The sequence below is a fragment of the Centropristis striata genome, chromosome 2, assembly GCF_030273125.1.
Source record: "Centropristis striata isolate RG_2023a ecotype Rhode Island chromosome 2, C.striata_1.0, whole genome shotgun sequence".
Taxonomy (NCBI): domain Eukaryota; kingdom Metazoa; phylum Chordata; class Actinopteri; order Perciformes; family Serranidae; genus Centropristis; species Centropristis striata.
In genome coordinates this window covers 22,191,097-22,218,640 of record NC_081518.1, presented here as the reverse complement: position 1 = coordinate 22,218,640, position 27,544 = coordinate 22,191,097, and the positions used below count along the sequence as shown (strand labels likewise).

The following is a 27,544-nucleotide window of genomic DNA, read 5'->3' as shown; positions in this document are numbered from 1 at the left end:
TTTTATCTGACATTAATCTCCTGTGTATCAGTCTCTTTAAAAGAAACAAACCTTTTCAATTTCTTATCTTGTTTTTTCCTACATCAACACAAAACAATGAAAACAATAAGAGTATAGATAAAAATGTTATTCTGAGACTTCTGACATTTTTAAGAAGTGTTTAATCTCTCTAAGAGCTGTTGTCGCCTCATATCAGAATTATTATTATTGGTGCAGTCGGTTAACTCCGGTGCATCACCTGCTCTTTACTGAATTGAGTCATGTAATTTATCATTTCATGGCAAAAACAGCATTAATTACAGTTCTATGTAGGGGCAAGATGCAGGTGAGATGCAGGTCAGTGATAAATCCCTGCAGTTTGATTGGACAGTGACTCTGGCTCAGTCTCTGCAGCCACTCGGAGCGTAACAGGCCTCAGATACTAACGTCCTGTCTGTGCCGGTGAAGGTCAACCTGACCGAGAGGAGGGCTGAACAACGACAGGATTATCCCAGCGCTCCGCCCTGCGCACTAACCCAAATCTGATCTGACTCTCTCCTCGTGCACTCAGCGCTTTTTTTTTTACAGCTACCAGACACCTCATTTCATTTCACTGCTGCAGCACCAGTCAGAAAACGACCTCAGTGTTTCTACTGACACACCGTCTGACCAACTGTTGCTGGTGTCTCCCATGGCAGAAAACTGTCTTGGTGAAAGGGAAATGCTGCATCGACAGCGAAAAATCACAATAAAAGACATAAAATAAGAACATGTGCAAACTTAAGACTGAGAGAGAACAACCAGCCAAATAATCACAAGCAATTTACTCTGTTTAGAGCTGCAGAAATTCAATCCATACAACACAAAACATCATTACTTTACTACATATATCAGGAATCACTAAGTCATTCAGTATTTTCATTCAAATGCTGAGAAATTTCCAATTTTCAATTCTTCAACTACAAACAGCTGACAAAAAAAAGCAAAATCAGTCGAGATGTGACCAACATTTGAAAAACTGAAGAATCTTGACTACAACTACAATGAAAGAAAATGCAGAAAGAGTACAAATTAACTTCACTTTGACAAACTACAACCTGAAAGTGCCGCTGATACAAGTGATCAACTTACACTCTGCACTATGAGTACTTTTACTTTTGATACTTTTAAGTTTTGAATGCACAAGTGTTATTTGAAAAAGAGTGTTTTTATACTGTGGTATTAATACTTTTACTTGAGTGAATTGTTTGAATTCTTCTTTCACCACTGAAGTCAGACTTAAAACTTTAAACAAACAATACAAATCAGATAAAATTAAGAAAAATGTGGGAAATAAATTAAACATTCTTGTACAAAATAAGAAATGTTTTCAAAATGTCCATAACTCTTTCAAGTAGATTATTCCAATAATAATAATAATAATAACAGAATAAATTAAATATTAACTGTCCTTCCATGATAATAGATTAAAAATGCAGCTAAAATATTAGATGCAACTCTTTATTCTCTGCCTGGAGCCTTTTCCGCTTTCCATTAGAGCCCTAAAAAAAATCCATCATCCCGTCTATTATTAATCTGTGAGTACATGTACTAATGCAGGCCGCCAATGTCGGCCCATCACAGACAGCTCTCACCCAGTCCGTCCCACTTCACTGTTTCTGGGTCGTAATGCAGTCGTGATAACTTGTTGGGATTATGGACGTGGCCTCTTTCTGGGAGTGACACACAGACTCAGATACTGGGACCAGGTCTGTGGGGAGGGAAGGGGGGGTCTGTAGTGAAGGTCGGGGGGGCTGTAAGGTGTCAGGCATCAGCATCTAGAAATCACACGGGGTTAATTGTTTAATTTAGTAAATCTGGATTAAAGAAGAGTATTGCCCAATCCCATTGTACATTGTAGAGCACTGGGGGAAGGGAAGGGAGGGACAGATGGGATTGACACATGGTCCCTGTCGACCTCCTCCTCCTCCTCCTCCTCCTCACCCCTCCTCCCCCTCTCAGACTCTTTGCCTAATCTGACCGGGTAGGACGGGGGAGGATGGGGGAGGGCACCGGGCATTCGCCACCACCTCTCCCTCTTTTCTGGCAGCACCCAACACAGCCGCAGAGCCAAAGCACGCAGGACATGGGCAAAAAAACAACTTCTTCCCCAGTGAGGCTGGACTGAGAGCAGCCGGACCTGGTGCTCATGCTGAGGCTCTCGGCTACGGGGAGCCCAGCCGGACTAGATTTACTGCTAATCCAGCGTAAGGAGCAGCATGTAGGGACGACCTGCTGGGATTTTTACTTTTCTTTTCGCTGTCAGGCCTGTTAGAAGTTGAGTTCTGGCCTCTCTGACGATGTAAGGATGCCATCTTCGCAGGCACGCTGAGAGAAACCTCTTTGTGCTGGAAGTTCATGGCCAAATGTGGAGTCGCCGTGGCCGATGAAAAGCAGTTTAGAGGCACAATGTCGGCCACTCAGGGGATGAACCGCAGCGGCGTCTACAACTACTTCCTCAACATGGTGGCCTATCAGGTGAGAGCTGACGAGCTGCAGCACACGAGGCAGACACTGCAGCTGGAGTCTGCCACTTTAGCTCTGATTGTAAGACAAAAGTGTCATTTTCCTGATTGATTATTTATTAACTCTGAAGACGATTTTATTGATTAGAACAATGGTAGAGAGAATATAATATTTAAATTGCTTTACCAATACCACAGTGTTAAAATACTTCATTATAAGTACATGTCCTGCTCTCAAAATAAAAGTAAATAAGTATAAGTACAAAAATATACCTAAGTATCACAGATTAAAGTACTTATTTATGCAGAATGTACACTTATATTGCTATATTATTATCACTAATAATTTAGGATATAAGCAGCATTTTGATGTTGTGGCTTGGGATGGAGCTATTTCTTTAACAGTTAAAAATACTATTTTGAAGGCAAATCTATAACAATGCATCACATCTTATAATCTGCAAAACTACTTGTACTAAAGCTGTTAAACAAATGTATCAGTGTAAAAAGTATTATTCCCCTCTGAAACATATTGGAGTAGAAGTACTGTTCCACTACTGTATTTATCACTGGTAAGATTTGTTTCTGTCACTTTTATTTTGTTGTGGTTTCATGTTTTCACTTGAAGCATCAAGAACACCTGCACAATCTAATTCTGCACTAAACACTTTATGAAGCTTGTAATATTTTTTTTCTTATTTTGTTGAAGTCAAAGAGCTGTTAATTCCAACTTGGGGCCCTATTTTATTTTTGTGCTTATTTTTGTCTTCCCCCTCAAAACAAGCCCATTCATACAGGAACTGGTATTGCGACCATAGACTGTATAATTATTGTGACCCATATTTACGTTTATTGTTAGGGTGATCTTTTGTGGCCGTTGTAATTATGACAAAGGCAAATAAGTTTGTTATCAGTGGATATCATTCCCACAAGAATGGGCGAGTAGAGGTCTGCTCTACTTTCTAGTAGGTCCAGTGGTTATCAGCCCATTTAATGGCTGGTTACTTAAAATTAAGCGGCTATGTTTAGTCAAAAGGCTGCAGTTTTGTTACAATTATGCTACAAAACCACTTCTCTAAGGTTAGGGCAAGAATCTACGGGTTAGGCGTTACAAAAGATAGTTTAAAAAGTGAAATAATTGCATATATATGTCGGGAGTGACGTTGTTATGAGGACAACATATCCGAAGTGACAGTTGAACTTGATGCATGGAAGTTAAGTGACTTATGGGTGGTTGTATTATCTTGATCACCAGGAATACTCATCTACGGGTTTTTGACACTGTAAAAAATATATTTATCTTAAATGTCTATATTTTATAGACTATTCTGACAGAAAGTATCATTAAAAAAATTATTAGACCACCCTTGGTTTCTCTAATATCATGGTTTGCTTGATAATAACCAAAATCATTATCAAGAAAACCATGGAAAATGTCTAGATATCAGCTCTTAAATTAAACTCTTATGAGCTATTTTTGTTGTTATCATTTTCTTTGTCCACACAAATGTACTTTTAGTTGTACCAGGCATTAAAATGAACAAGAAATTGATGAAAACAATGGTCTAATATTTTTTCCATGACTTCATTTGGTTAAATGTTTGAGAGACTGATGGTCACTGATATGCACACTAAGCATCTACACTCATTCAGAGAGATTTCCAGCCGTTAGTCCAACAAAACTTACAAAACTCACATCAGACTGTCAAACTGATCAAATATAAATCGAGATTATGGTACTAGGTTGCCTATTTTTCGCCTCAAATGTTTTTAGAAACGGATATTAGTGACTTTTTACCTGTGATTTGAGAAAGTTCGTCATCCGGCCGCCATGTTCGTTCTTCTCCAAAACAGGCCAAGCCCCGCCCACTGCCCAACCTGCATGGGTCACTCAGTGCTACGTCATACACCTCGTTGTTCTGATTGGTTGGGAGTAACATTTCGTTGTTCTGATTGGTTGTAGGTTTGTTCAGAGGCATTTTTGTCCAAATAAAACGGCCCGTTGGAAATAAAAAATTAACTGAGGTTCTACACTAGTAGCTACAACATATTAGTGACTCAGTCTGGCGATGCCAAGCAAAGGACAAAAACGACATAGAAAAATGTGTTATTGAACACAGTTTCACATTTTAATTTCAGTCGCAAGTGCTCAGAAATGTAGATTAATTCATTGGGAGCTCGTGAGTTGTTTGTAGAGAGTTGGTTTAGTTGTCAAACAAAACACGATGGCGAAAAAAGCAAAACAATGTGTTATTAAACAATTATTTCCTAAAATATCTTCTTACGTTAGTTTTTATGAAACAACAAAGAAAATAGTGCATTTGTTGGGGACTATTTTCAGCCGCAGGTCAATCAATTCCATGCTTTAGTGAGTTTTTGTGGCAGCAGGACAGTGTGTATTGGATTGAGTCAAAATAAACTACAGAATGTGTGTTCACTGATCTGTTTTTAATAGTTTATGGACAATAATTGAGCTCTATGGCACAGAGGAAGAAGATATATCAGGCTTTGATACACACACGCGATGCTAGTTGTGTGGATGTATGGGTGGTCAGTTGGTCCTCTGCTTTGGTCCAGACTGAAACGTTTCAACAGCTGTTGGATAAACTGCATCACATTTGGTTCAGACCTTCACGTTTACCTCACGAGGAATTTTAAATACTTTGGTGAGCGACTGAATTTTCATCTAGCACTATCATGAGGTATAAACTTAACCAGACGCCTGCAAAATTAATGTATTCCAATCAGCCTCAGCTGTAGCTACATGGTGGTATGTGCAAGATTTTAAATGTTAACATAATATCTGCTAAACATAAGCACGTATTGTCATTGTCATTCTTAAACCTGCCTTCTTCCTATTTCCAGCAGGGGGCGACTCCACCGGTTGCAAAAAGAAGTCAGATTGTAAAGAAATCTATTCGTAAAATGGCCCTACTTTTCACTTGATTTGTGACATCAGTAAACATTCTCATAATAAGTTCATGGTCTCAATTGTTAGTTACAAGTCTTCTTTAATACAGCATGATGCTCATTTAGTAAGTAATAGTCCCATTTGTAGTAAAATAGACAAAAAAGCAGGGGCTACTGTAAGATTGTCAGCTAGTTAATGCTGCTATATATAATGGAAGGTAAAGGAGTTCACTGGTGCGTGTGATTTATGCAGGATTAGCTCTCAGATTAGCATCTTTAATACTTGAAAAGATGCACGTGACCTTATAATCATATGAACAAACAACTGGAGTGAGTCCTGCTATGCATGTCGGTCTGGGAAATATGACTGTCCCATTCATCATGTAGAAAGACCACATCACTAAAATTGATGCATGCTCTGCTCATTGATTATTCCTCAACACGTGGTTTTCACATCAGACCCGACACACTGATCTTTGACCTGTTTATACTGTATGACCCACTGTACCATTTAGCCTCAGTGGCTTTTTAAATCAAAGTAATTATTCTGTGTTTATACCAATTCTGAGCCCCCTCGCTTACTGCAACAACTTCACTCAGGACCTAATAATCCTGCATTATGAAGCTTAAACTAGGCCAGAGCACAGACAGAGGCTGCAGCGGCTGCAGTGGCTGCAGCGGCTACAGCGACGATAAAACACCTGGCTGTCTGTTAGAGGGCTTGATAAAAGGTTTCAAAGCACCGATATTCAGCACAGTCTGCAAATTTTAAAGTTTATTCAACAAAAAAGAAAATTGTATTGTTGATCATAGTTCTGGTTGTGCATTCAGCCGAAGGGTCTATAAACGAGAGATTAAAACATATAAAATAAATATGATTTGACCCAGGATTTAAGGATTACTTTGAAATGTTGAATAATCAGTTTTGTTTTAGGTTGGAAAGATACAGAATGAGTACAAATTGGTCCACTAAATCTTGTGTATTTAATCTTTTTCTGCGTGGTGAGGGATGCTGGCAGCGTCCTTTCAAGTCAGAAAGTAGGTTATATTTGTTCGACTCATAGGGTGGTTTGTGGCGGTGACAGTCACAATAGAAACTTTTAAATAACTCTGCTTCTCAGAGTGCACATTATAAATAATTAAAATATTAAAACATTTGTGAAGCACTTTTGTTAGAAAAAAAAGCTTTACAGAAAAAAAGAGCCTGCAAAGCACATACTGCTGCAAAAACATGAGATAAAAACAAGGAGCAACAAAACAATAATGTCAAGAAAAAAACAGTTAAACCAGAAGAAACATATTTGATTAATAATAAGTACATACAAAGGCAATCAAAAATAAAGGGAGGCTTTCGAGATCATCAAACATTGTATGATCTCTCCTCTTTTTGAGATGCTGAAGGATCTGATGCAGCAGTGTGAGCACTCAGCTGCAAAACAGTTCAAACAAGATGAAGAAAACATTTCTCGATGTATGGAGAGAGAATTTGTTCAAACTGTCCGTTTATCATGTTATGGGATCAAATATTTATGATTCAGTTCTACTGTACATGATTAGAACTCTGTTTGTTTTTGGTCTTCCCATCAATGAGAAGATGTTAGATAATCTTCTCTGCACTATCCATCAGATTATGATCCTGCATGTGATACAGAATAATATTTCTGCATTCAGTGCGTGCAGGAACACAGTGCAGTATGAGGACAATTCTCAGCCTACACTTACTAGAATGATTTTTGCTTTAAATTTTTTTGTTTTCCTCCCATACATGATGTTGTGGCCCTGCTGCTGCAGTCAGACCTCCAGCCTGTAATCTGCAGAGTTCGCTGAAGCATCAGACAGATGTGCGTGCAGGTTTTTCCTCCTTAGATTTAGTTCAGGATCAGCGGTGATGGGCTTACGTCCAGTCGCTCGCAGCCCTCATTTACCAGAATCAGAACCAGACAGATGCTGCTGGACTCATTAGATTAATCTGCCACCGAGCATCCTGCTGCCAAACTCTCTGCCCCTGTAAGTTGTCTGTCACAGTGACTTCCAACTGTCTTCAGACAGCGCACGTCTGAGTTCCTGAACCTGCAAAAAAAAAATCACAAATCACATATGCATTAAGTAGCCTTTTGTGATATAAACTGCAGTCTGCAACCTGAAATACAATTGGGCTCTTCTATCCACAGATTGGTTCAAATTTAATTATATATTTTTTTGAGGAACAGATAAAAACCTGTCGTCCTTGGGTCAAATTTTACCTGTTTTCACATGTTTTATATCAGAAATAGTGGTTCCAGGTATGTTGTTGCCTCAAAAAAACATGGATGGTTCCTTACCATGCTGCATGCAACAACAACAAAAGTTAATGATCACTACTTTTATTGAATTTGGCATGTTTTATTCAAATTTATAGCATCAAACATGCATACAGCAGCTGAGAATGGCCAAGAATGAACAAGGGAGCTCACAATTTTTGCTTATTTACTAAAAAAAACAAGAGGTAGAATTACAAACAAGGTATAATTTCATGGAAATTAAGTCTGCTGACCAGTGATTTCAAAAGGAAATGTTAAAAACTTGTAAACATGGTAATGAGATGCAATAAAGATGGCCTAAAAGGTGTAACGCACAATTTGGTGATATTTTATGTAAAACTAACTGTCAAACCAGAGCGGGTCAGTTTTGATTTAGGAGGACAAAAGTTGCATGGCCGACAGGAAGAAATAATGAGGTTAAATAAGTCTTGATATTTCTTTAAACCCAAAAGGAAATGTGTTGGTGCTGCCTTTATGTCTGAGTTGGATGATGATGATGATGTTTGATACATGCATTCTTCTTCACAATGCTTAAACATGCTGGATACTGTCGACCATGGAGGTCTGAGATTTATTACAAAGTTTAAATCCTTTGCCCACTGTTGGTCTCTGTATAATCAGGCTGGATAGTCTGCCTTGTATATTCTTATTTATAAGGCTATCCTTGGTCTGATTCCATCTTTACCTACAGATCTTCATAAAATCATGGGAAGTTACTGTCTTTGCTCCCAGAACTTACTTCTTCAACCTGTCACTGAAGCCTGGAAATAATTTGGAAAAACTGCATTTAAATATTTGGTAACGCTTTATAATAAGGTCCTTAATAACCATTCATTAACAAGTAATAAGGCATTGTTCGGTTAGATTCGGTAGTTGCAAAAAGCCAAAAAAAAGCCAAACCTTATTTTGAGGCTAAAATGAAAAGTAAACAGCCTAATAAGTCTAAATTAGCCTACCAACATTATTAATAGTCATATTGAGCATTTAGTAATATGATTTTGAAAACTAGTTATCTAGGGGAACTCAAAACTAAACTCAAAGTTGGCATAACTTATATGTTAAGGCGCCGGGCCGGAGACTTTCGTAAGCTATGAAGCACATTTTAGTTGACTTAAATGTCAAAACTTTTTTTAATATGCTGTAAAAAAAAAGAAAAGGCTATACAATTTTTTACAATTGAAGAATACAAATAGTTTTTGATAAATGAAAATTTTAATGTAAAAATATATATATAATTTTTTTGTCTCAGTCACGGGGAGCCCCTGCAGGGGGCCTAAAGAGCCACATGAGGCTCTGGAGCCACAGGTTGACCACCCCTGACCTACATGATATAACTGTTTGGATATTACTGTACTTACTGTAAAGAATTGACAGTTGAAAGTTCTACCTCCAACCTTTTACTTTACATGGGATGTTTAGATGACTAACACAAATGTGGACTTTTTGCAACTTGTAATACATGTTTTCATTTGTACATGATGCATAAAGTAAAGTAAATAAGTTTAAAGTAAATAAGTTCATCATCATAGAAAGCCCAGACTCCTCCTCCATGTTAGTCTGAGATGCTGACGTGTCTCTGTGTCTCTGTCCCCTCAGATATGTTGTTGCTGTGGACCGGCGCCCTGCTCACTCTGCTGTGCCTTCTGTCCTCCGGTCAAATCGTCCACCAGCACGCGGGTCATGTACACCCTGTTCCACATCATGAGCTGTGCTGTCTCCTGCCTCATGCTGTCCCGCACCGTCTCCGAGCTCGTCAGGGAAAATGTGAGCACTGGACCTCATCCTCCATCACACAGTCCATGACACATCAGAGAAATGTAGTGAAATATAACAACTAATAATCTCCTTCACAGCTTGAAACAGAACACAAGAACTATATATTCATTCTGTACAAAATGTCTTACTAAAATAACACATATGGAGTAAGGAGGGAGCAGAGTGGTCAAGACTCTAAGCTTAAGGATCTGATGTAGCTGTTCAGCTCCTTATACACCCAAAGATGGTTTGTGATCGGCTGCAGGATGACAGATAAACCAGACAACAAAGACAAAGATAAACAGCTGATACTTCATCAGGGGTGTCACAGTTTCAATTCTAGATCCAAAACTGATCCAAATGAGGTTTCATTTAAATTACTGGAATCAAAACCAGAATTGGCAAATGTCAGAATTCGACCATGTGTTGCATATCTTCTTAAAGAAAATGGTTAAAATGAGAATGACAGTTGTCAGGGTATAAAACCAACAATGTGGAATCAAGACTTCTACTCTTGATTACTACAGCTGCACATTAGTCTAACAAAGGTGCAGCTGTCAGTGCAATAAACTAAAGGTTTCAATAAAAAAATTCAGTCAGAGAATAATGACACCTCTACATTTCATTTTTAACAGAGAAAATGCAAACACAGTCATTTCAAATGAGCAAACATGAAGCAAAAAGACAAATACAATTTTTTAAAGTTTAGATTTTTTTTAAATAAATCAGCAAAATGAAACAAAACACATCAATAGTTATGTTGTAATGTGACTTTTGAAAGCTTAAGAGAATTCAGGATAGGAAAAAATCTATCACATTACTTTATGACCTGATATTGTTTTACATTGAGGGAAACTTGAGGTAAGATGCTTACCTGCTTACAAGTAGAATGTTTCTCTGCCATACTGTCCGTCTGAATTTGTTCCTATCAGCCATCAAATCCAGACAAAAATGCCTTAAAGTGATCTTTTGACCTTCAGTAAGCTTTACTAGCAACATGGACTTGTGACATTATATTTCATGATGCAGAAGTACAATCGTATGCATCTCACATCTGCAAAATCAGATACATTCTTAAAATTAATAAACCAACACTGGTTTGATGGATATTCCTTTGTGTGCACAATGAAAAACATTATTTATGAAGATAAAAAAAGATAAAAGCCTGTGTTATCAAAACAAAACGCCAGTTTGATGGATATTCCATTGAGTACACAACATAAAAACACAACTTATGAACATTTAAAAAGGAGAGAGAGTTATCTTTCCGAAACAAAATGCCAGTTTGACAGATATCCCCCAACCTGCAAAAAACATGATTTAGGAAAATGTTTATGCAACATGCAAATGAAACCTTCATATCAGTTTAACCACTTGCTTGCTTGCTGATGCTTCCTTGTTTATGATATATTCAAAGCTAATGGGCACAATATAATACAAATAAAATATAGAAATACTTTAAACTGGTGTCTGAAAATGCTGACCTACTAAAATAATAATAAAACGTATCTGTGTCCTTTAAGTCAGGGTTTGGAGATTGGTTATTTTGTCAGTGATTCATGATCTACTCATAAAAAACAGATCAATATACAGAGAGCATCTCAATAAATTAGAATATGATGGAAAAGTCAATTTCCAGTAGTTCAAGTCAAATAGCTTCAACCAAGTATTGAGTCATATAGATGGACATACTTTTCAGAGGACAACATTTCCATATTAAACATACTTTTTAAAATTGGTCTTTTTTTTTGAGACACTGAATTTTAGGTCTTTATTAAATGTAAGTCATGATCTTTATGATTAGAAGAAATTAAATAAATTAAGACATGAAATGTTTCATTCTATGTGTAATAAATCTATATAATGTGTTATTTCCACTTTTTGAATTTAATTACTGACATAAATAAACTTTTCTATGATATTATTATTTATTGAGATGAACCTGTATATTCCTGTTCTATGATTTTCATGACAATTTCTTCCAAAATGTGTGTGTGTGTGTGTGTGTGTGTGTGTTTCAGGTGCCTTTCTTCAACATGGTGTGTGACCAGGCACACGGCGGGGGCCACTGTGAGATGCTGGTGGGCTACTCGGCCGTCTACAGAGTCTGCTTTGGCACTTCCTGTTTCTACCTGATGATGGCGATCTTCCTCATAGACGTGAAGTCCAGTCAGGACTTCAGAGCGCTCATACACAATGGGTCAGTGCCGCAGAGGTCACTCCAGACTGTCGGCGACTATTTTTTCTAGTGCATCTCAAATTTTAGTCGTTCTGTGTTGGATTATCAGAAAATAATGAACGTAGTAAGGATAATTTTTGGAAATCCAGGACTTTTGTGTCTGCACATTATGCAACATAATTCAAAAACAACTGATTAAATGACTTAAATTCAATCATTATGTCATAAAAAGATCATTACATTTTGCAGAATTTGCATGTTTTTTTATTGACCCTGCTGACAAAAGAAAGACATTAATTATTTTTTATTAAATTAAAATTAAAACATTAACAAACATGCAAATTCTGCAAATATAATGTTTTTTTTATGATGTAAAGTTTAAATGTAAGTCATTAAATTAGGTAACAGACATCACCTCCTTCCTTTCTTAAAATCCTAATGAAGTCTGGGAATTTTCTCTAAATTAGGCTGCAAAGATCTTTATGTCACTTCCCTGAATCAGAATTTTAAGGCTAAAGAAGTTTCCAGACTTTTCTTTAATTACACCACGTCTTTAAATACTTCGCTCTGGTCTTGAAGGGCTCAATATTGTTCACCTGACCCGGCCCTGCTCGTCTATTTAAAGCTCTCTGTTGTCACACACTTTCCATTGCAGTCGATTAGAGCCGTGACGTCGCTCAGATTAGGATTTGACAGCCTGGATTGCTGCTCCTCGCTGCTAGTATAAATCTACTCACAAGAGTCTTATCAGAGCCTCAGTGAAAGGTTTCAGGGTCTTTGGCAAAGGTTACTGCTCTAAGTGGTCTGCAGGGGTCAGGGAGTGACCCAGTGACCTCTTAGAGACCAGACAGAGACACGTAGGGATTTAATCCAAGCCTTAATCTGTAATTATAGAGTTTTCACATATGTCACTGAGGTGTCATACATTTAAAAGAAGAGTTCGTTTTGATTAAATATTTCTCTCTTTCACAAATGATGTTGCTTTTTATGTGCTGTTCTCAGAGGAATATCAATCAAATTGCTTTGATCTGTTATTGTATTTGAACTCTTGAAATGAAAAATAACCATTTATCTATTTCTCAGCTGATTCTATTTTAAAATATTCATATGGCATTGACAAGTTCATTGAAGATATGCAATATTTAGTTTATTTAAGTATGCACAAGAGATCTAGTTGTTCAGTGATGAGTGAAACGAGCTTCTGGTACATTTTGTTGATTTTACTTCACTGGTTGTACCTTCAAAGTGTTACACACTTATTCTTTGAGATGCTTCAAAAATGATTTAATATGGACAAAATCAGTAGTCATGTTGCAGTACATAAAACTCACAAGCAAGTATAGTGTACTGTGTATTTATATAGTTGATTAGCTGAATATCTTTAAAAAAAAAAAAAACTTGTTTCATGTATAAAATGTCAGAAAAATGTGAAAGATTATTTTTCTGACAAGTAGAATACCCAAATATTGTGTTGAACTGGTATGCAAGTAAATTCACATTTTTTTGGAGCAGGAAGCAATTAATGTTTGTCATTTTTGCTTGAAAAATGACTTTTTTCCTGCTAGATTTATTTTGATACACACACACACACACACACACACACACACACACACACACACACACCTTTTACTTTTAGTTGTACCAGGCATTAAAATGAACTGTGAAATTGAAGAAAAAAATGGTCTAATCATTTTTTCCATGACTGTATAATATTTTTTATTCTACAGCAGAACGATGAAATGCTTCTTTGGCTATGGTAGATGTGTCAAACAGTAGAGATTATCTAAAGTCAAAATGTGTGCAACCAAAAAGAGCGAGAATGACAATTTTAAAGTGGTTTAAACTGCTAACTTTTAATTCTGTGTTTTGTGTTATTTTTGTGTTTTGTGTGTGCGCCTGCAGCTTCTGGTTCCTGAAGTTGATCACTCTGCTCGGGATGTGCACCGCTGCCTTCTTCATCCCCACAGAGTCCTTCCTGCACGGTGAGACCCTGAAACTCTGTCATAATAATATACATGGAGGTGATGAAAGAGTCAGTGCACCTCCTCCTCAGTCCTGCCAGAGGGCAGCAGAGATCTGCTCCTGAACTCCCAAACCATAAATCTGCAGCTTGATTTCACTTTGTTTGGAAACAATTAATCTAATGTTGATACAAATCAGATATCAGAGATGATTTATGATTTACAGCTTGTTCTCGTTCTTTCTTTCTTTCTTTCTTTCTGGCTGAGTCCTCTGAAATAAATCAAACTACATTGTTTTCTCTCTCTTTTCGCTCTCTCTCTCTCAGCTTGGCATTATGTTGGTGTGGTGGGAGGATTTGCCTTCATCCTCATCCAACTCATCCTCATCACAGCTTTCGCACACACCTGGAACAAGAACTGGTGAGTGAAAGGATCGTATAAATATTATACTTTTGTATGTGTAATTTCATATTGAGAAACCAAGCAAAGACAGACTGCTGATGGATGAAACACTGAGCTGGAGCCAGGCAGACTTTATCACCAGCATCAGTGTCTGACTGGAGTCAATCCTGCAGCAGATCAACATCTGGAGGAAAGACTGAAACCAGAAGCGTGGAGGCTGTTAGGGGAACAGATTAATGCTCATAGTTTTGGAATGAGATGTCGTCTGACCACATATGGCTGTAATGTTTCCGATGTCCACATACTTTTGACCCCATAGTGTACCTGACTCCATCACACTGCTGCAGAAATCATACTTTTTGCTGCTTTTTCTCATCTGAGTTATTTGACACTTTTACGCCTTTACAGAAAATTATTCAAATAAAAAAGAGGCTAAAGGTAAAGATGTAGAGGTAAACTGGCTTATTATAGTTCATAAAAACTAAACTGAAAACTACAACTACAAGTGGAAAAAGAATTTTAGTTTGCTGAAAAAAAAAAAAAAAACTAGACTAAACTAACTGCACAAACGTTAACTATTTAACTACTGGACTTAAATACAATACAAATATACTTTAAATGTTCAGTTTTTGTCTTTTTGTCAACAGAACAGCATGAGGAAGCATTGTTTGTTGAGACTGGGAGATTTTTGCCTCCACAAAGTGTTGTGTTTGTTTTGTAACATCTGTTACACTGTCAAGCTTCTTTAATCTCACCCCAAAGATGACGTATTTGGGGCATTGAAAATGAGAAATAATAATAATCATGAAGCTGGGGGAGGTGGCAAAGTTACAAGAAGAAACTTGAATATTTTCTGAGATTATAAAGTAATACATTTGGAATAAAAAAAAAAAATTCTCAGAGATTAAAATGGTACATTTATTCGAAAAAAACCCCTCACAAATTTACAAAATTAAAAAATAGGGTGAAAAAATGTCAAAAAAGCTTTTTTATTAAGTTTACAAGAAACCAATCACACATTTATAAGAGAAAAAAACTTAAATATTCTCTGGGATTAATACATTTGCAAAAAAAAAATTCAGATCAAAGTGGTAAATTTAAGAGAAAAAAATCACAAATGTATTAGATAAAAATAGAATAAAAAATTCTCTGAAATTTGTGATTTAGAGGCAGCAGTCTATATCAGACATTTAAAAAAGGGAAACCAGATCCATTTTCACACTGATTCACAGTTTCATCCCATGACCACATTAATTATCTGAATCAAAACATCGTCACAAAACAGAGCGGTGGACTGTTGACATTCCTCACAGGACAGTGATAACACATTGTTTCAGCTCCCTCACTGCTTCTTATATACTGTAACTGTACATATAAACGTACAGACTCAGGCTGGTTCACATCTGGAGGAAAGAGTCTCTGCTCTTCTCTGCTGATGATGGATACATCTCGTGTTGTAGATCATCCAAACATCTGTCCCTCCATCCAAACATCTGGAACTTTGTTTCTAATTCATTTACTTTATCTAGTTTGTGAAATTCATTTTTTTATTTGCTGGGTTGCAGTTTTATTCTTTGGTACCCTGGGGTGATTTTTATTGTGCACATATTTTATAAATTGTATAAAACATACAGATTTGGCAGAAAGCTTTTGCTCTCTGAATGGAACAATCATTTGTCTATAAAACATTAGAAACCAGTAAAATCGGGCCAAGATAATGTCTTAAAATTAAAATTTTTGGTCCAAACTCCCCAAAATGATTCAGTTTAGTTAGATAACACTTTTCTTGATCATGCATCATAGTTAACTTTTAATATAATGTATGGTGAATGCAGATGTTTGACATTTTTGCTTGGAAAATAATTGGAAAACTGTAAAAAGAAAAAAAAATACTGTACTGTAATAATTAAAAAAGGGCATTTATTTTATGTCAATCAACTATTCAATTAATGAACTTGTCATTGCAGCACTTATTCAATATTTTTAAATGAAATGATCTCAGTGTACACCTGCTTGGATCTGATTGGCTGTTGCTGGTCAGCTGGTCGTCACACAGCTGATGAATCAGATAAAACAAACATGACTTCATCGATCTCGATCATCGTTTGTTGCTTTATTGTCTGTTTGCTGTTTGTTTTACGTTTGTTGACGTCTCTGCCTCGTCCCCATCGTGTCCTCGTCCATCCAGTCAGACTCGTCCCCAGACAGCCAGCGAGTCCCAGATGTTACTTACTGAGTCCAGCTGTTGCTGTCTCTCACAGTCACCTCTGAACTCTGCAGGGAGTTGTAGCCGCGGTAACTAAGAGGATTTGCTCATTCAGGACCTTTTCCAAAGCAAACACACACACACACACACACACACACACACACACACACACACACACACACACACATACACACACACACACACACACAGATTACAATCCTTTTATTCCCTTTGCAGTGGTTACAAAGTGTCTCTCTGCTGGGTCTGCAGGCCAGAAGACAACCTGTTCCTACGTCTCTATACATGCTGTTAATATTCACAGCATCAGCACTAAAATGTCACATTTGCAGCTGGAAGCCACATGTAGTAACAAAAATGCAACATTTTTCTCATCTCATCTCATCAGCTTCAGTGCTGTTTGTGCACTGTGTTACTTCATATGCTGAAGTCATTTTTAGTGAGAAAAACTAGAAATTTAGACCCACAAAGCAGAAGTATTTGAAATTTTTAATGCATGGGCTGTTGCAAAGGTGAAATTAGATCATTTTTTTTTTCTTTATTTTAGCCGTTATGAGATTAAAGGGTGTAAGATTTGCAAAAGTCTGCAATGATAACCTCTACTGTCCCCATTTTAACACCACAAATAATAAAGGGCATGGTTATTATTATTATTATTATTTTTTTTTTTTTTTGGGGTGACATATAAAGCAGGAAGTTTGGGGGTCACCCCTCAAGACATCTTGAGTGTCAAACACTTTGTTTCCTGCATTCTGGGAAATATTTATGCACTAATTTGTGCATTTTCTGCATCAATTTATGATTAAAACGTATTTCCTGCTTCAACCTTGCAGAGCTGCTTCACTTTCCTTCAGTTTTATTACAACTTTTGGTTTTGAGGTTGCCTACTGGAAATACTCAAAATAAAAGTTAGGGTATTTTAGGAAAATATTTTAATTGACCATCATAAAGCCTCATTTTCTACTTTAGACTGCAAACACCATTGACTTCCACTAAAAGTGAGATGGACAGTCATTGCTGTTTTATTTATTCTTGACCTTTTCCCCTTGGAGAACATCTGAGTTTTTCCCTTCAACTTCACAAAGCCAGTGCTCCTTATTGGCTGCCCTTTACACGTGCAAAAAATGATTTGATTCATATAATAAATTATGATGATGTGCCCTCTAGTGCAAGAAAATTCGATAATGTGCCTTAATGAGTGCCCTTCTAGTGCCCCTCTAGTGCCCTTTTTCCTGTTTGGTGCGTCCGTGGTTGAAAAAGCGCGCGAAAGTGTCCTCTAGAGTGGTGAAAATGAGAGAAAGTGCCCTATTGGCTGCCCTTTACACATGAAAAAACGTATTGATTGCCCTCTAGGGTGCCCCTTTATACAATAAATTATGATGATGTGCCCTCTAGAGATTCTATAATACGGTATCACCCAACTGTGAATGATGTTATGTGAGATGTTTGCTCTCATTTAGCTCTCAAAGTGCACAAAATAGATGCGTTTTACTTAAAAATGTACACATTTTCTACCGGGGGGGCATGCCCCCAGACCCCCCTAGATGGTTTGGTTCAATACTTTTAATTGTCAGTACCATTTCATTAATTACTTTGATCTGGATCTCCTTTTAACTTAATCCTAATATTTCATCATACATGATGCATCATAGCTTTTTGCGTGCTGGTGGGGCCTAATGTTGTGCAGAATGTGCCCCTTTTATTTTTTCGCCCCCGCCCTTCTAACAGTCTGAGTCCGCCACTGTGACAGTGTTTTGAGGTGTTGTATGATGTGTGTGTGCTGTGCAGGAATACACACTCCAGCTGTGTTTCTCTGTGCAGCATCCAGACAGAAACTAACTGCTCTGTGTGTCTCAGGTTGACTGGAGCAGCAGAGAACAAGCGTTGGTATCTGGCGGTGATGTGTGCCACCCTCTTCTTCTACACTATCGCCACCATGGCCTTCACCTTCATGTACAAGTACTACACACACCCCATCGCCTGCCACTTCAACAAGGCACTGCTGTGGATCAACCTGGGCCTCTGCGGCCTCATGTCCTTCATTGCCGTCACGCCGTGCGTGAAGCAGAGTGAGTTGATGAGACGTTCGTGTGTCTGTCGTCGACTCTCAGCGGAGGAATAACACTTAGTCCCTCCGCAGCTATGCAAACACCAGAGCTGCTGCAGATAATAATAATAATTAGATGTAAGATAATATCATCTGTTTCTCCCCGAAAGAACCAAACATTAATGGCAGGCTGCTCTGTCTGCACACGTCTGAGTTTTATGATGAAAACATACAGCTGCATATGAAGGTGGAAGTAACTACATACGTTTACTCAAATATAAAGTAAAAGTTATATTTTATACCACTTTCTACTGCGCTAAACCTCAGAGGGAAAAATTGTTTTGGGTTTAACCAATAAAAATAAAAATGTAAAGATTTTCATCTGGATTTTCTCACAAAAATACAGATAAATTCCTGAATTTTCCTTAAAAAGTTACGACCAAATCGAAGGGACTTCTTGTGATAAGATAAAGGATTTGAGTACACTGTCCATGGTACATTTTGGTTATTATCAAGCAAACCATGGAAAATGTCTAGATATCATCTTAAATTAAACTCTTATGAGCTATTTTTGTTGTTATCATATATATTTGTCCAAACACATGTACCTTTAGTTACCAGGCATTGAAATGAACAAGAAATTGAAGAAAAAAAGGTTCTAATAATTGTTTCCATGACTTACATTATGGTATGTATACTGTTCTGACCCTGACCCTTTGTCTCTGTGTCACTGCAGAGCAGCCTCGGTCGGGGCTCCTTCAGGCCTCCATCATCAGCTGTTACGTCATGTACCTCACTTTCTCTGCGCTGTCCAGCCGCCCGCCAGAGAAAGGTACGTTAACTAAAGAGACACAGAGCAGAAGCTCAGTGACACATCTCTGCAGAGACACTCAACACACAGTCTCTATCTAGTGTTAACACTGATACACTTTTAGGGAGTTTTCATGGTAATTTTCTATACGTCCGTTAAAAGACAAACATATGTAGCAGTTAATGACTGCAGCCAACTTCACTTGCAATCCTCTTTGTTCTGAAATATTATTAATAACAGCTTTTTATGATTACAATGAACTGAACACTGAGTTTTTCTTTCTTTAAATCTGCAGTTATTAATATTCTTATATTAACAATGGGTGAAATGACTGTATGTGTAATGTCAAAGGGGCTCTTAATAGTGAGAAACTAACTAATAAATATTAACCAACTACCAGCCCCAGCAGTTCCCCTCAGCTCTTTGGAGAGTTTAAGCCTTTCATAGCATATTGTTTTTAAAGCATTTATTATTTTGGTTGCCGCTTTGATTGTTTCTGGAGCCAAAGTGCAGTAGGAAATCCAATGCAATGATAAAATTATTCATCAGATATTCATCTGACCAGCACCAAACAGTAGACACACACACAAAAAAATCTATCAACTAGCTGGTGAACAGAATCGAGAAAGAAGAGTCGAGAATTTAACAGCTAAAGAATCAGATATCTTAAGAGGTGGTGGAGCCCAAAGACAGAGCTAGAAAGAGCCAGCAAAAAATTAGGAGACCATTTTTTGTGTCCGGTTGCTGTAAGATTTGTCACAAAGTAGCATTTTTTTAAAAAGTCAAACAAAAGTGTTTTTATAGTGTTTTAAGGTGGTCGTCACATGTTTGCAGCATATTTAAAGTAATGGTTGTCACATGCATTACAATGAGAACACATATACTGAAAACACATTCATGATATGACCGAAACAAGACTGAATGAATGTCACTGTTGCTCAGTGTCTGCTGGATGTGTACAGTAAATAGTCAATTGCTCCTTAACAATTTTACCATAACAACTTAATGAGGCGATATTGTGTCTACAGCTTGTTTTTCTGCCATCAAGTGGCCAAAAAAACAGGTTTTGCGCATTCCCTATGCAATGTATGGATGTGCAAATGTTATATTGCTGTTGTTAAAACTAAAATTGACGTTCATACAGTGGATGTGATGAATAATTCAATTTTGAAACATTTGTTTTTGCTGCAAGAGTAAAAGTTTGAGGACAAATTGCAAGGAAAAATTCTATTTCTTGATTTCATATATCTGCAGATAGTGTTTCCCTGCTGAGCTGCAGTAGAGATATAAAGACACAAAGAACAAAATGAAACAGAAAAGACTGATAAAGCCTCAAATTAGCTTTTGCTGAACTTTTTGAACTTCTGCACAGAACAACAGCTGTGGGTTTTGTTCCCATCTCTTACTGTGACTTTTCACTACCAGTAACCAATGGAGGAATAACACCAGCTACCAGTCACTGTCAGGACAGATGTGTACATGTGTTTTCAAGTGTTCTAGACTTGAAAAAATCTGAGCCTCTCCTTTATTTTTACCTCTTACTGTGAAATGTTTCAAAATGTGTTTGTTTGCATCTCATCATCCTGTCGACTTAATACTGAAGCCCACACACACAGAGACTCTCGTATTCTCAAATCCTCTATAATTTGCCTTTACTTTGCTCATAATGACTCACCTGTTGGCTCCAGGTAAAACAAAGAGCCTCCACATGACTGAGACACTAGTGCAGAGGCTTGTCAGAGGCCCCGTCTTATCCGGGGTTTACATCTTAATGGCACGCATGCAAATATAGACGTACACACACACTCACACACACACACTCACACACACAGATAATCTGGGATGAGATGTGCTCTGACATGCTGCCTGCTGGGCCGGTGGCCTGTGGTGAGGGCAGACTGAAGGATATTTGTTTCACATTCCTCATGGATCCATTGACAACATAATAACACAGGAACACGGCCCGGCAGCGTCATTACATATGTTGAATGCTGAGCTGATAAAGTGTGATGTGTTGTTTGGATCCTGTAAAGTCGATTTCTCAGTCAGTTTTATAGAGCTGAGGAAAGGCAGGAAAACACCAGAGGTTAAAGAAGAACAGTTTGTGCTGCAGATATTGTTTGTTTGTGTATTTTGTAGATACTTTAACAGACAAAATGTAGATTTTTTTGGCATGAGCAGATATTTCCACCTGCTGCAATGGCAAAAAAATGTTTCTGAGATGTAAAAAAAAAAAGCAGTAATTTGTTTGTAAATTCAGATTTAAAGAGGGAATGCTACTTTCTATGAGGTTGGGTTTTGAGCAAATTCTTTGGCTGTGTTCACATCGAAGCTGGCTTGTTTGCATGCTCATATGCTAAATTCATTAAAGAGGATTTCCATTTTGGGAGAATTCATGTCAATGTAGGAAATCACAAAAGATTCCAAGAATATAAAAACGATCATCTGTTGTATCTGATTGAAGAAGATCAGATCTTGATTCTGTTCCTATGAAAAGAGAAAATGTATTGAAATTCATTACATAAATGAATATCCCTCAACTGGACTTCAAAGGTTTTTCCAAAAAGTTAATTGTTTTGATCAACCAAAATCACGGCAAAAATTTTGAAACATCTCAAACCAGTTTTGCAACATAAACATAAAGCTTAACAGCTAACCACGCCCGCCACAAATCTGTGCATTCAGCTTTAGTCCATTAAATAAATTACTGCAGACGTACCAACATGTTTAACCAATATTTAGTATCTTAATGAAGAGAATGCACACAGTGGATGATTCAGTCAAGATGCAGACACAGTTTCAGAGATTCCAGGGACTTGGGAACTCTTGACTCTAAATATGACTTAGATAAAAGCAAAGATAGCAGATGGCTGTCCTCATCAGCTGGTTGCATTTGTGTGTTCTATGTTTTCTTGTGGTGCAACACCAGTCGTTGGAAACAATGTTTTTTATAGAGAGCAGTGGTGCCATTGGCGTGTTGTCTCTGAAAGCCTTTATACAGTCATGGAAAAAAGGATTAGACCACCCTTGTTTTCAATTTCTTGTTCATTTTAATGCCTGGTACAAATAAAGGTACATTTGTTTGGACAAATAATGATAAAAACAAAATAGCTGATAAGAGTTTAATTTAAGAGCTGATATCTAGACATTTTCCATGGTTTTCTTGATAATAAACAAAATAATTATCAAGAAAACAATAGAAAATGGCTAGATATCAGCTGTTAAATTAAACTCTTATCAGCTATTTTTGTTTTTATCATTGTATTTGTCCAAACAAATGTACCTTTAGTTGTTCCAGGCATTAAAAAATGAACAATAAACTGAAGAAAACAAGGGTGGTCTAATATTTTTTTCCATGACTGTATATATTTTGCAGCACGAGCAACTGATACAAACTAGAGAGACTCCAATCCAGTTGTTACCCCTTAAATAATCACTGTAAACCCCCTGAAACTACAGGATCATTTGGCATAATCAGTTCAGAATTAGGAACAACCCAATGATGATGAGAAGCCAAAAAGACCCAAAATCAGCCCAATTATGCTGGAATGGGGGCCAGTGCCGGCTAACTAAAGGTCTTTGAGGGAGCAGGTTACCAACTTTTATGGGCCTTCATGGAACACAACAAAGAGTTAGTGCTCTGTAGTCCACACTTACAGTTTTTGGTAAAGCGTATTTTAATGAATAATAGATCTTGAAAGCAATTTAAGCCTCCTCATTCTCTTTGTTACTGTACATGTGAGTGTACAGTACGAGTGTGTACAGTAGTGTGTGTCAGAGTCCCGGGGCAGTGCAGGACATTGTAGCAACTTGTTGAGAAAATATGCACTCTGAGTCTGTTATAAAAACACCTTTTCACCACACACACACACAGACACACACACACACACACACACACACATAGACACACAGACAGGCACACACACACACACACACATAGACACACAGACACACACACACACACACACACACACACACACTACTTCTCTGTAATATTTAATTTCCACCTACTGTTGCTGAGTTTTCTTTCTCAGCTGCTTTAATTCAGGGGTTCATCTCCTGTCGTGCTGTGTGTGTGTGTGTGTGTGTGTGTGTGTGTGTGTGTGTGTGTGTGTTAGACAAAGAGATCCATCCTCGTTACTGTCTTCTTAGGTCCTTGTTTGCCTGGTCTGTCCCCGGAAGGCTTATTCTGCTCTATGACCTCACCATGACAAACACACACACACACACACACACACACACACACACACACACACACACACCTACCTCTTTGTACTTCTATCTTTGTGGGGACCCACTTAACAGAATGCAATCCGTAACCCCTTACCCTAATCGTAACCATCACCCCTGAATGGCTGACCCCAGCCCTTACTCTAACCCTAACCTAAACCTGATTGTAACCTGAACCTTGACACCAAGTTTTACCCCTCAAGAGTGCAAACCATGAGGCTGAGTCCTTGCAGTGGTGGACCCAGCTTCAAATCCAGCCTGAGGTCCCTTTGTTCCATGTCTCCCCTTTCTATTCTCCCTGTCACTCTCTAATAAAGCTAAAAAATGCCCCATAAAAGAAAATCAACTGTAAAAAAGAACAAAATAAGTGAGGACCAGACAAAGACGTCCTCACTCTGTTGGTTTAAAATGTATCCTGGTCCTCACAATGTTTGAAGTAAAAGAACACACACACAGAATAATCCTCATGTTTCTGAGAGGAAGAATTAGTCTGGAGAGCAATTGAAACGACAACTCAAAGTGCAGGACATGTTCTCTCTCCCCTGACGACACTTGAACTGTGTGTGTGTGTGTGTGTATAATACAGTCTGAGTCCTGTAATTAGCCAGTGTTTTCACTAAGTTCAGGTTCCTTAACCCCTCCTCACACACACACAGAACACACAAACACAAAAAACTTCTCTCAGGAATCCACAGTCGGCTGGAGGTTGGCCTGGATTTGTGTGTGTGTGCGTGCGTGTGTGTGTGTGTGTGTGTGTGTGTGTGTGTGTGTGTGGGAGCTTGTGCACATGCATGCACATGTGTGAACATACAGAACATATTTGTGAGGACTCTGTTCACCCCAGAGAGTGTCCAGAGGGTGAGTCTATCAGAGAAAGTCCCAGAAGGGAAAGTGCAGCAGAGACCCTTTTTTTTTTTTTTTTTTACAAGAAAGAAAGGAATTTTTCCCAGGAAATGAAACGAGGGAGAAATAAAGAAGAAATGAGGAAAGTGACTCTTGACCTGCTTGTGGTGGCACTGCTGCGTTAGTGCTGTGTCATTTTATCTTCAGATTTATTTTTTATTAAGCTTTTGGAGATTTTAACAGAAATTGCTTTAAAATTGAACAAAATTACAAACAGAAGGATGGAAGGACATTCTGGGGTTTTTTTTTACACGAAAACATACTCTGGTCTACTACATTTTGTGGTGTCTTCTCCTAAAACTGTATTAAAGAATGCTTGACTTATTTATTTTTCAAAGCCTTTTTTTCAACATAACTTCAGTAACTGGGTTTGGGATAAAACACCTAATTTATTTATTCCTTTCTAACGTCTATTGTCAGGTTAATTTTCTCCTCAAAAAAACAAACAAGTGGTGCATGTGTGGTGTTCAAATAAAGGCCTCAGTGTCCTGTCCCCAAAGAGCACTAATATGACTTGCCTCGTGTCAGGAGGTTTCATCACTTTGCAGCTTTTCCAGAGTCAGTAAAATATAATACACAATCATACTCATGTGTTAAACAATAATATGGGCTGTGTTTCCATTTCTATTGTCTGTTGGTTTCACTTTTTATTTGTACTAACTGATACTAATTGTTTTCCATAGAGAAACACTGAAAGATGAACTAAAAATATGTTTTCCCAGAGTGATACTGTGATGAAAGTTAACATGTTGTGTTGTTCTGTGTGTCTGTTGTGTGTGTGTGTGTGTGTGTGTGTGTGTGTGTGTGTGTGTGTGTGTGTGTGTGTGTGTGTGTGTGTGTGTGTGTGTGTGTGTGTGTCAGTTGTGTATCAGGGCATGAACATGACCGTGTGTTACCCCAGTGTGGGACAAGACGGCATCCAGAACGAAGGCAACGCTGTGGCCATAATCGGAGCTGCCATCATGTACTGCTGCGTCCTGTTTGCATGGTGAGTTCACTTTTTATCTTCTAAAACAATATATATATAAATGTTACAATCAACAAAATCATCTTTACTTTTACATCCCTAAAAGCAGGAATACTGTGTTAATATGTATTTCTCTCCTGCAGTAACGAGGCTTCGTACCTGGCGGAGGTGTTCGGCCCGTTCTGGATGATCAAAGTTTACAAATACGAGTTCCAGAAAGCCACCTGCTGCTTCTGCTGCCCCGAGGAAGAGGAAGGTCTGTACTCATGCACTTAACATTTCATTATCGTCTTTCTAAGGTGTTTTGAGTTGTGTTTTTACAGCAATAAACCACTCATCTCTCTAATATTAACATACACGCCATGTATTCACAAGCAGCAACGTTTAGCATGCAGTTATTAGGTATTTGGTGGGAAATCTGATTTAGTTTCCAGGCAATTCAGACATGAAAAACTTAAATTGTTTCAACTTCATTTGGCTTTGACCCCTGCAACTATAAATTCAGTGCTGTATGAGTTTGGCTGCAGGCCTGAACTTTGATGAGAGATGTTAAATATAAATGTGTGTTTTTCAGCTGAGGAGGAGTTTGAGATCGAAGACGAGAACAAAGGCTGTCAGAAGGTGATTCACAACGAGACACAGAGAGTGGCCTACAGCTACTTCTTCTTCCACTTCGTCTTCTTCTTGGCCTCGCTGTACGTCATGATGACCCTCACCAACTGGTTCAGGTCAGTTTATGACACATTCACAGTCTTGTAATCTTTAAGGGATTGTTAGTAAGTTATAAGGATCAAGAGGGGATCAGAAAAGGCGCAGGGTTATGTATTTTTATTTTGCTGAAGGGATTTACTGATTGGATATTACTGTCCATCATTTGTTACAATCCAGTCACAGCAAGGTTTAAATTGGAGTACCTTTGGAGTTCCTTTCAATGAATATGTTATTTTTTCCATGGCTATAACTTGTACAATGTCATCTAGCCACCCTTTTGCTGTCTGCTTCTGTATAGATTTCCAACATTTTGCAATAGTCCGTCTGGCTTGAAGTAGGCTTAGGGTAACCATCCTCCTGATAGCTCTGCTAAGATTAATGTCCTTTGGTATGAGTCCCAAAACGCACATTCTTGGCACCTCTGAAGTATTTGAGTGCCTCAACAACCTCTCTCCAAAATTCTTGTATTTTTGAACAGGACCATAAACAATGGAGAAGTGTCCCTTTGTGTGTTTCACATTTAGTACATACATGAGGAATATTACCACTGAAATGATTCAAAAGCTCTGGAGTGATATATAGCCTCATGGACCAACAGTCTGAAACCTGAATTAGATGTTTGTGTTTGTGATTGGGCACAAATAGTTTGCCATTCAGGCCCAGTTATCTCCTCCCCTAAGTCTGCACACTCTCCTGGCACATTTTGACCAGTTTCTTTTCTCCTGCTTGATGAACCGTGTCGTCCCCCTGCAGCTACGAGTCGGCCGTGCTGGAGACGACGTTCACCCACGGCTGCTGGTCGACCTTCTGGGTGAAGATGTCGTCCTGCTGGGCCTGTGTGATCCTCTACCTCTGGCTGCTGCTGGGTCCTCTGTGCAGCTGTCAGAACGAGTCCAGACCTCGCCGATCGCGCATCAAACGGCGCTCGGGATCCTCCCGCCACGTCTCTGTCACTGTCTGACAGGCGCCAGGCGGGAGGGCGGCGGACGGGGCGATGTGTGGACGACGGGTCAGGTGACTCCTAGCCTCCCCCCGCCGTGCCCTGTGGGGGGGACTTTTAGGAATGGAGGTCACAGGGGTCAGGGGTCAAAGACTCACACTGTGGTGAGAAGGACCAATCAAAGGGCTCTGTGCCCTGTCGCTACCTGGATCACGCCCTGATGTCACACTGCAGCGAGGACTGGACTGTGGTCTAGAAACACTTACAGTTTGAATTGCCAAAGGGATCCGACGGGGTGAACTCACTCTGTTTAATGTGGGAATTACAGTAAGTAGCATAAAGATGGAGACATTTATAACTTTAATTTTAGTGTTATTTTCAATTTATGGCTATATTTAGACTTTTAATATTATAACAGAGGAGAATTCTAGATACTTGCTGTAATATTGCTGCAGAAGCAAACATCCCAGTTATGTTGTTTTTTCTTTATGATAAAAGAATCTGCCCGAAAAAAGAAAGAAAGAAAGTCCAGTTTGTCCTCTGATCTCAGCAGGCAGTCCCCATCTGATCCGTTTTCATCATGAACAAATCTTTCTCAAAGTTCAAACATGATGCAAAAGATTGCTCCACTCGGACTGTTTCAGCAGCTCTGTATGGGGGACGTTTTTGTTAAAACTATAATCAAAGAAGTGAACTGAATATTAAAGCAGATCATCTATAA

At 38.3% G+C, this 27,544-nt stretch overlaps 1 protein-coding gene and 1 long non-coding RNA gene across 2 annotated transcripts in view; one reads left to right on the top strand and one right to left on the bottom strand.

Moving 5' to 3' along the window:
* LOC131982301 (uncharacterized) overlaps nt 1-4,328 on the bottom strand; it is a 9,951-nt gene extending 5,623 nt beyond the window's left edge. The window contains exon 1 of the long non-coding RNA XR_009395371.1: nt 4,282-4,328. This is a non-coding gene — a long non-coding RNA (uncharacterized LOC131982301). The remainder of the gene's footprint in view (nt 1-4,281) is intronic.
* On the top strand, nt 2,151-27,544 carry serinc4 (serine incorporator 4). The gene is made up of 11 exons (XM_059346912.1): nt 2,151-2,496; nt 9,290-9,457; nt 11,470-11,648; nt 13,530-13,609; nt 13,915-14,008; nt 18,072-18,283; nt 18,998-19,093; nt 25,067-25,193; nt 25,316-25,428; nt 25,747-25,900; nt 26,637-27,544. The coding sequence occupies exons 1-11, from the start codon at nt 2,377-2,379 to the stop codon at nt 26,842-26,844; spliced, it is 1,551 nt and encodes a 516-aa protein (XP_059202895.1). The 5' UTR covers nt 2,151-2,376; the 3' UTR covers nt 26,845-27,544.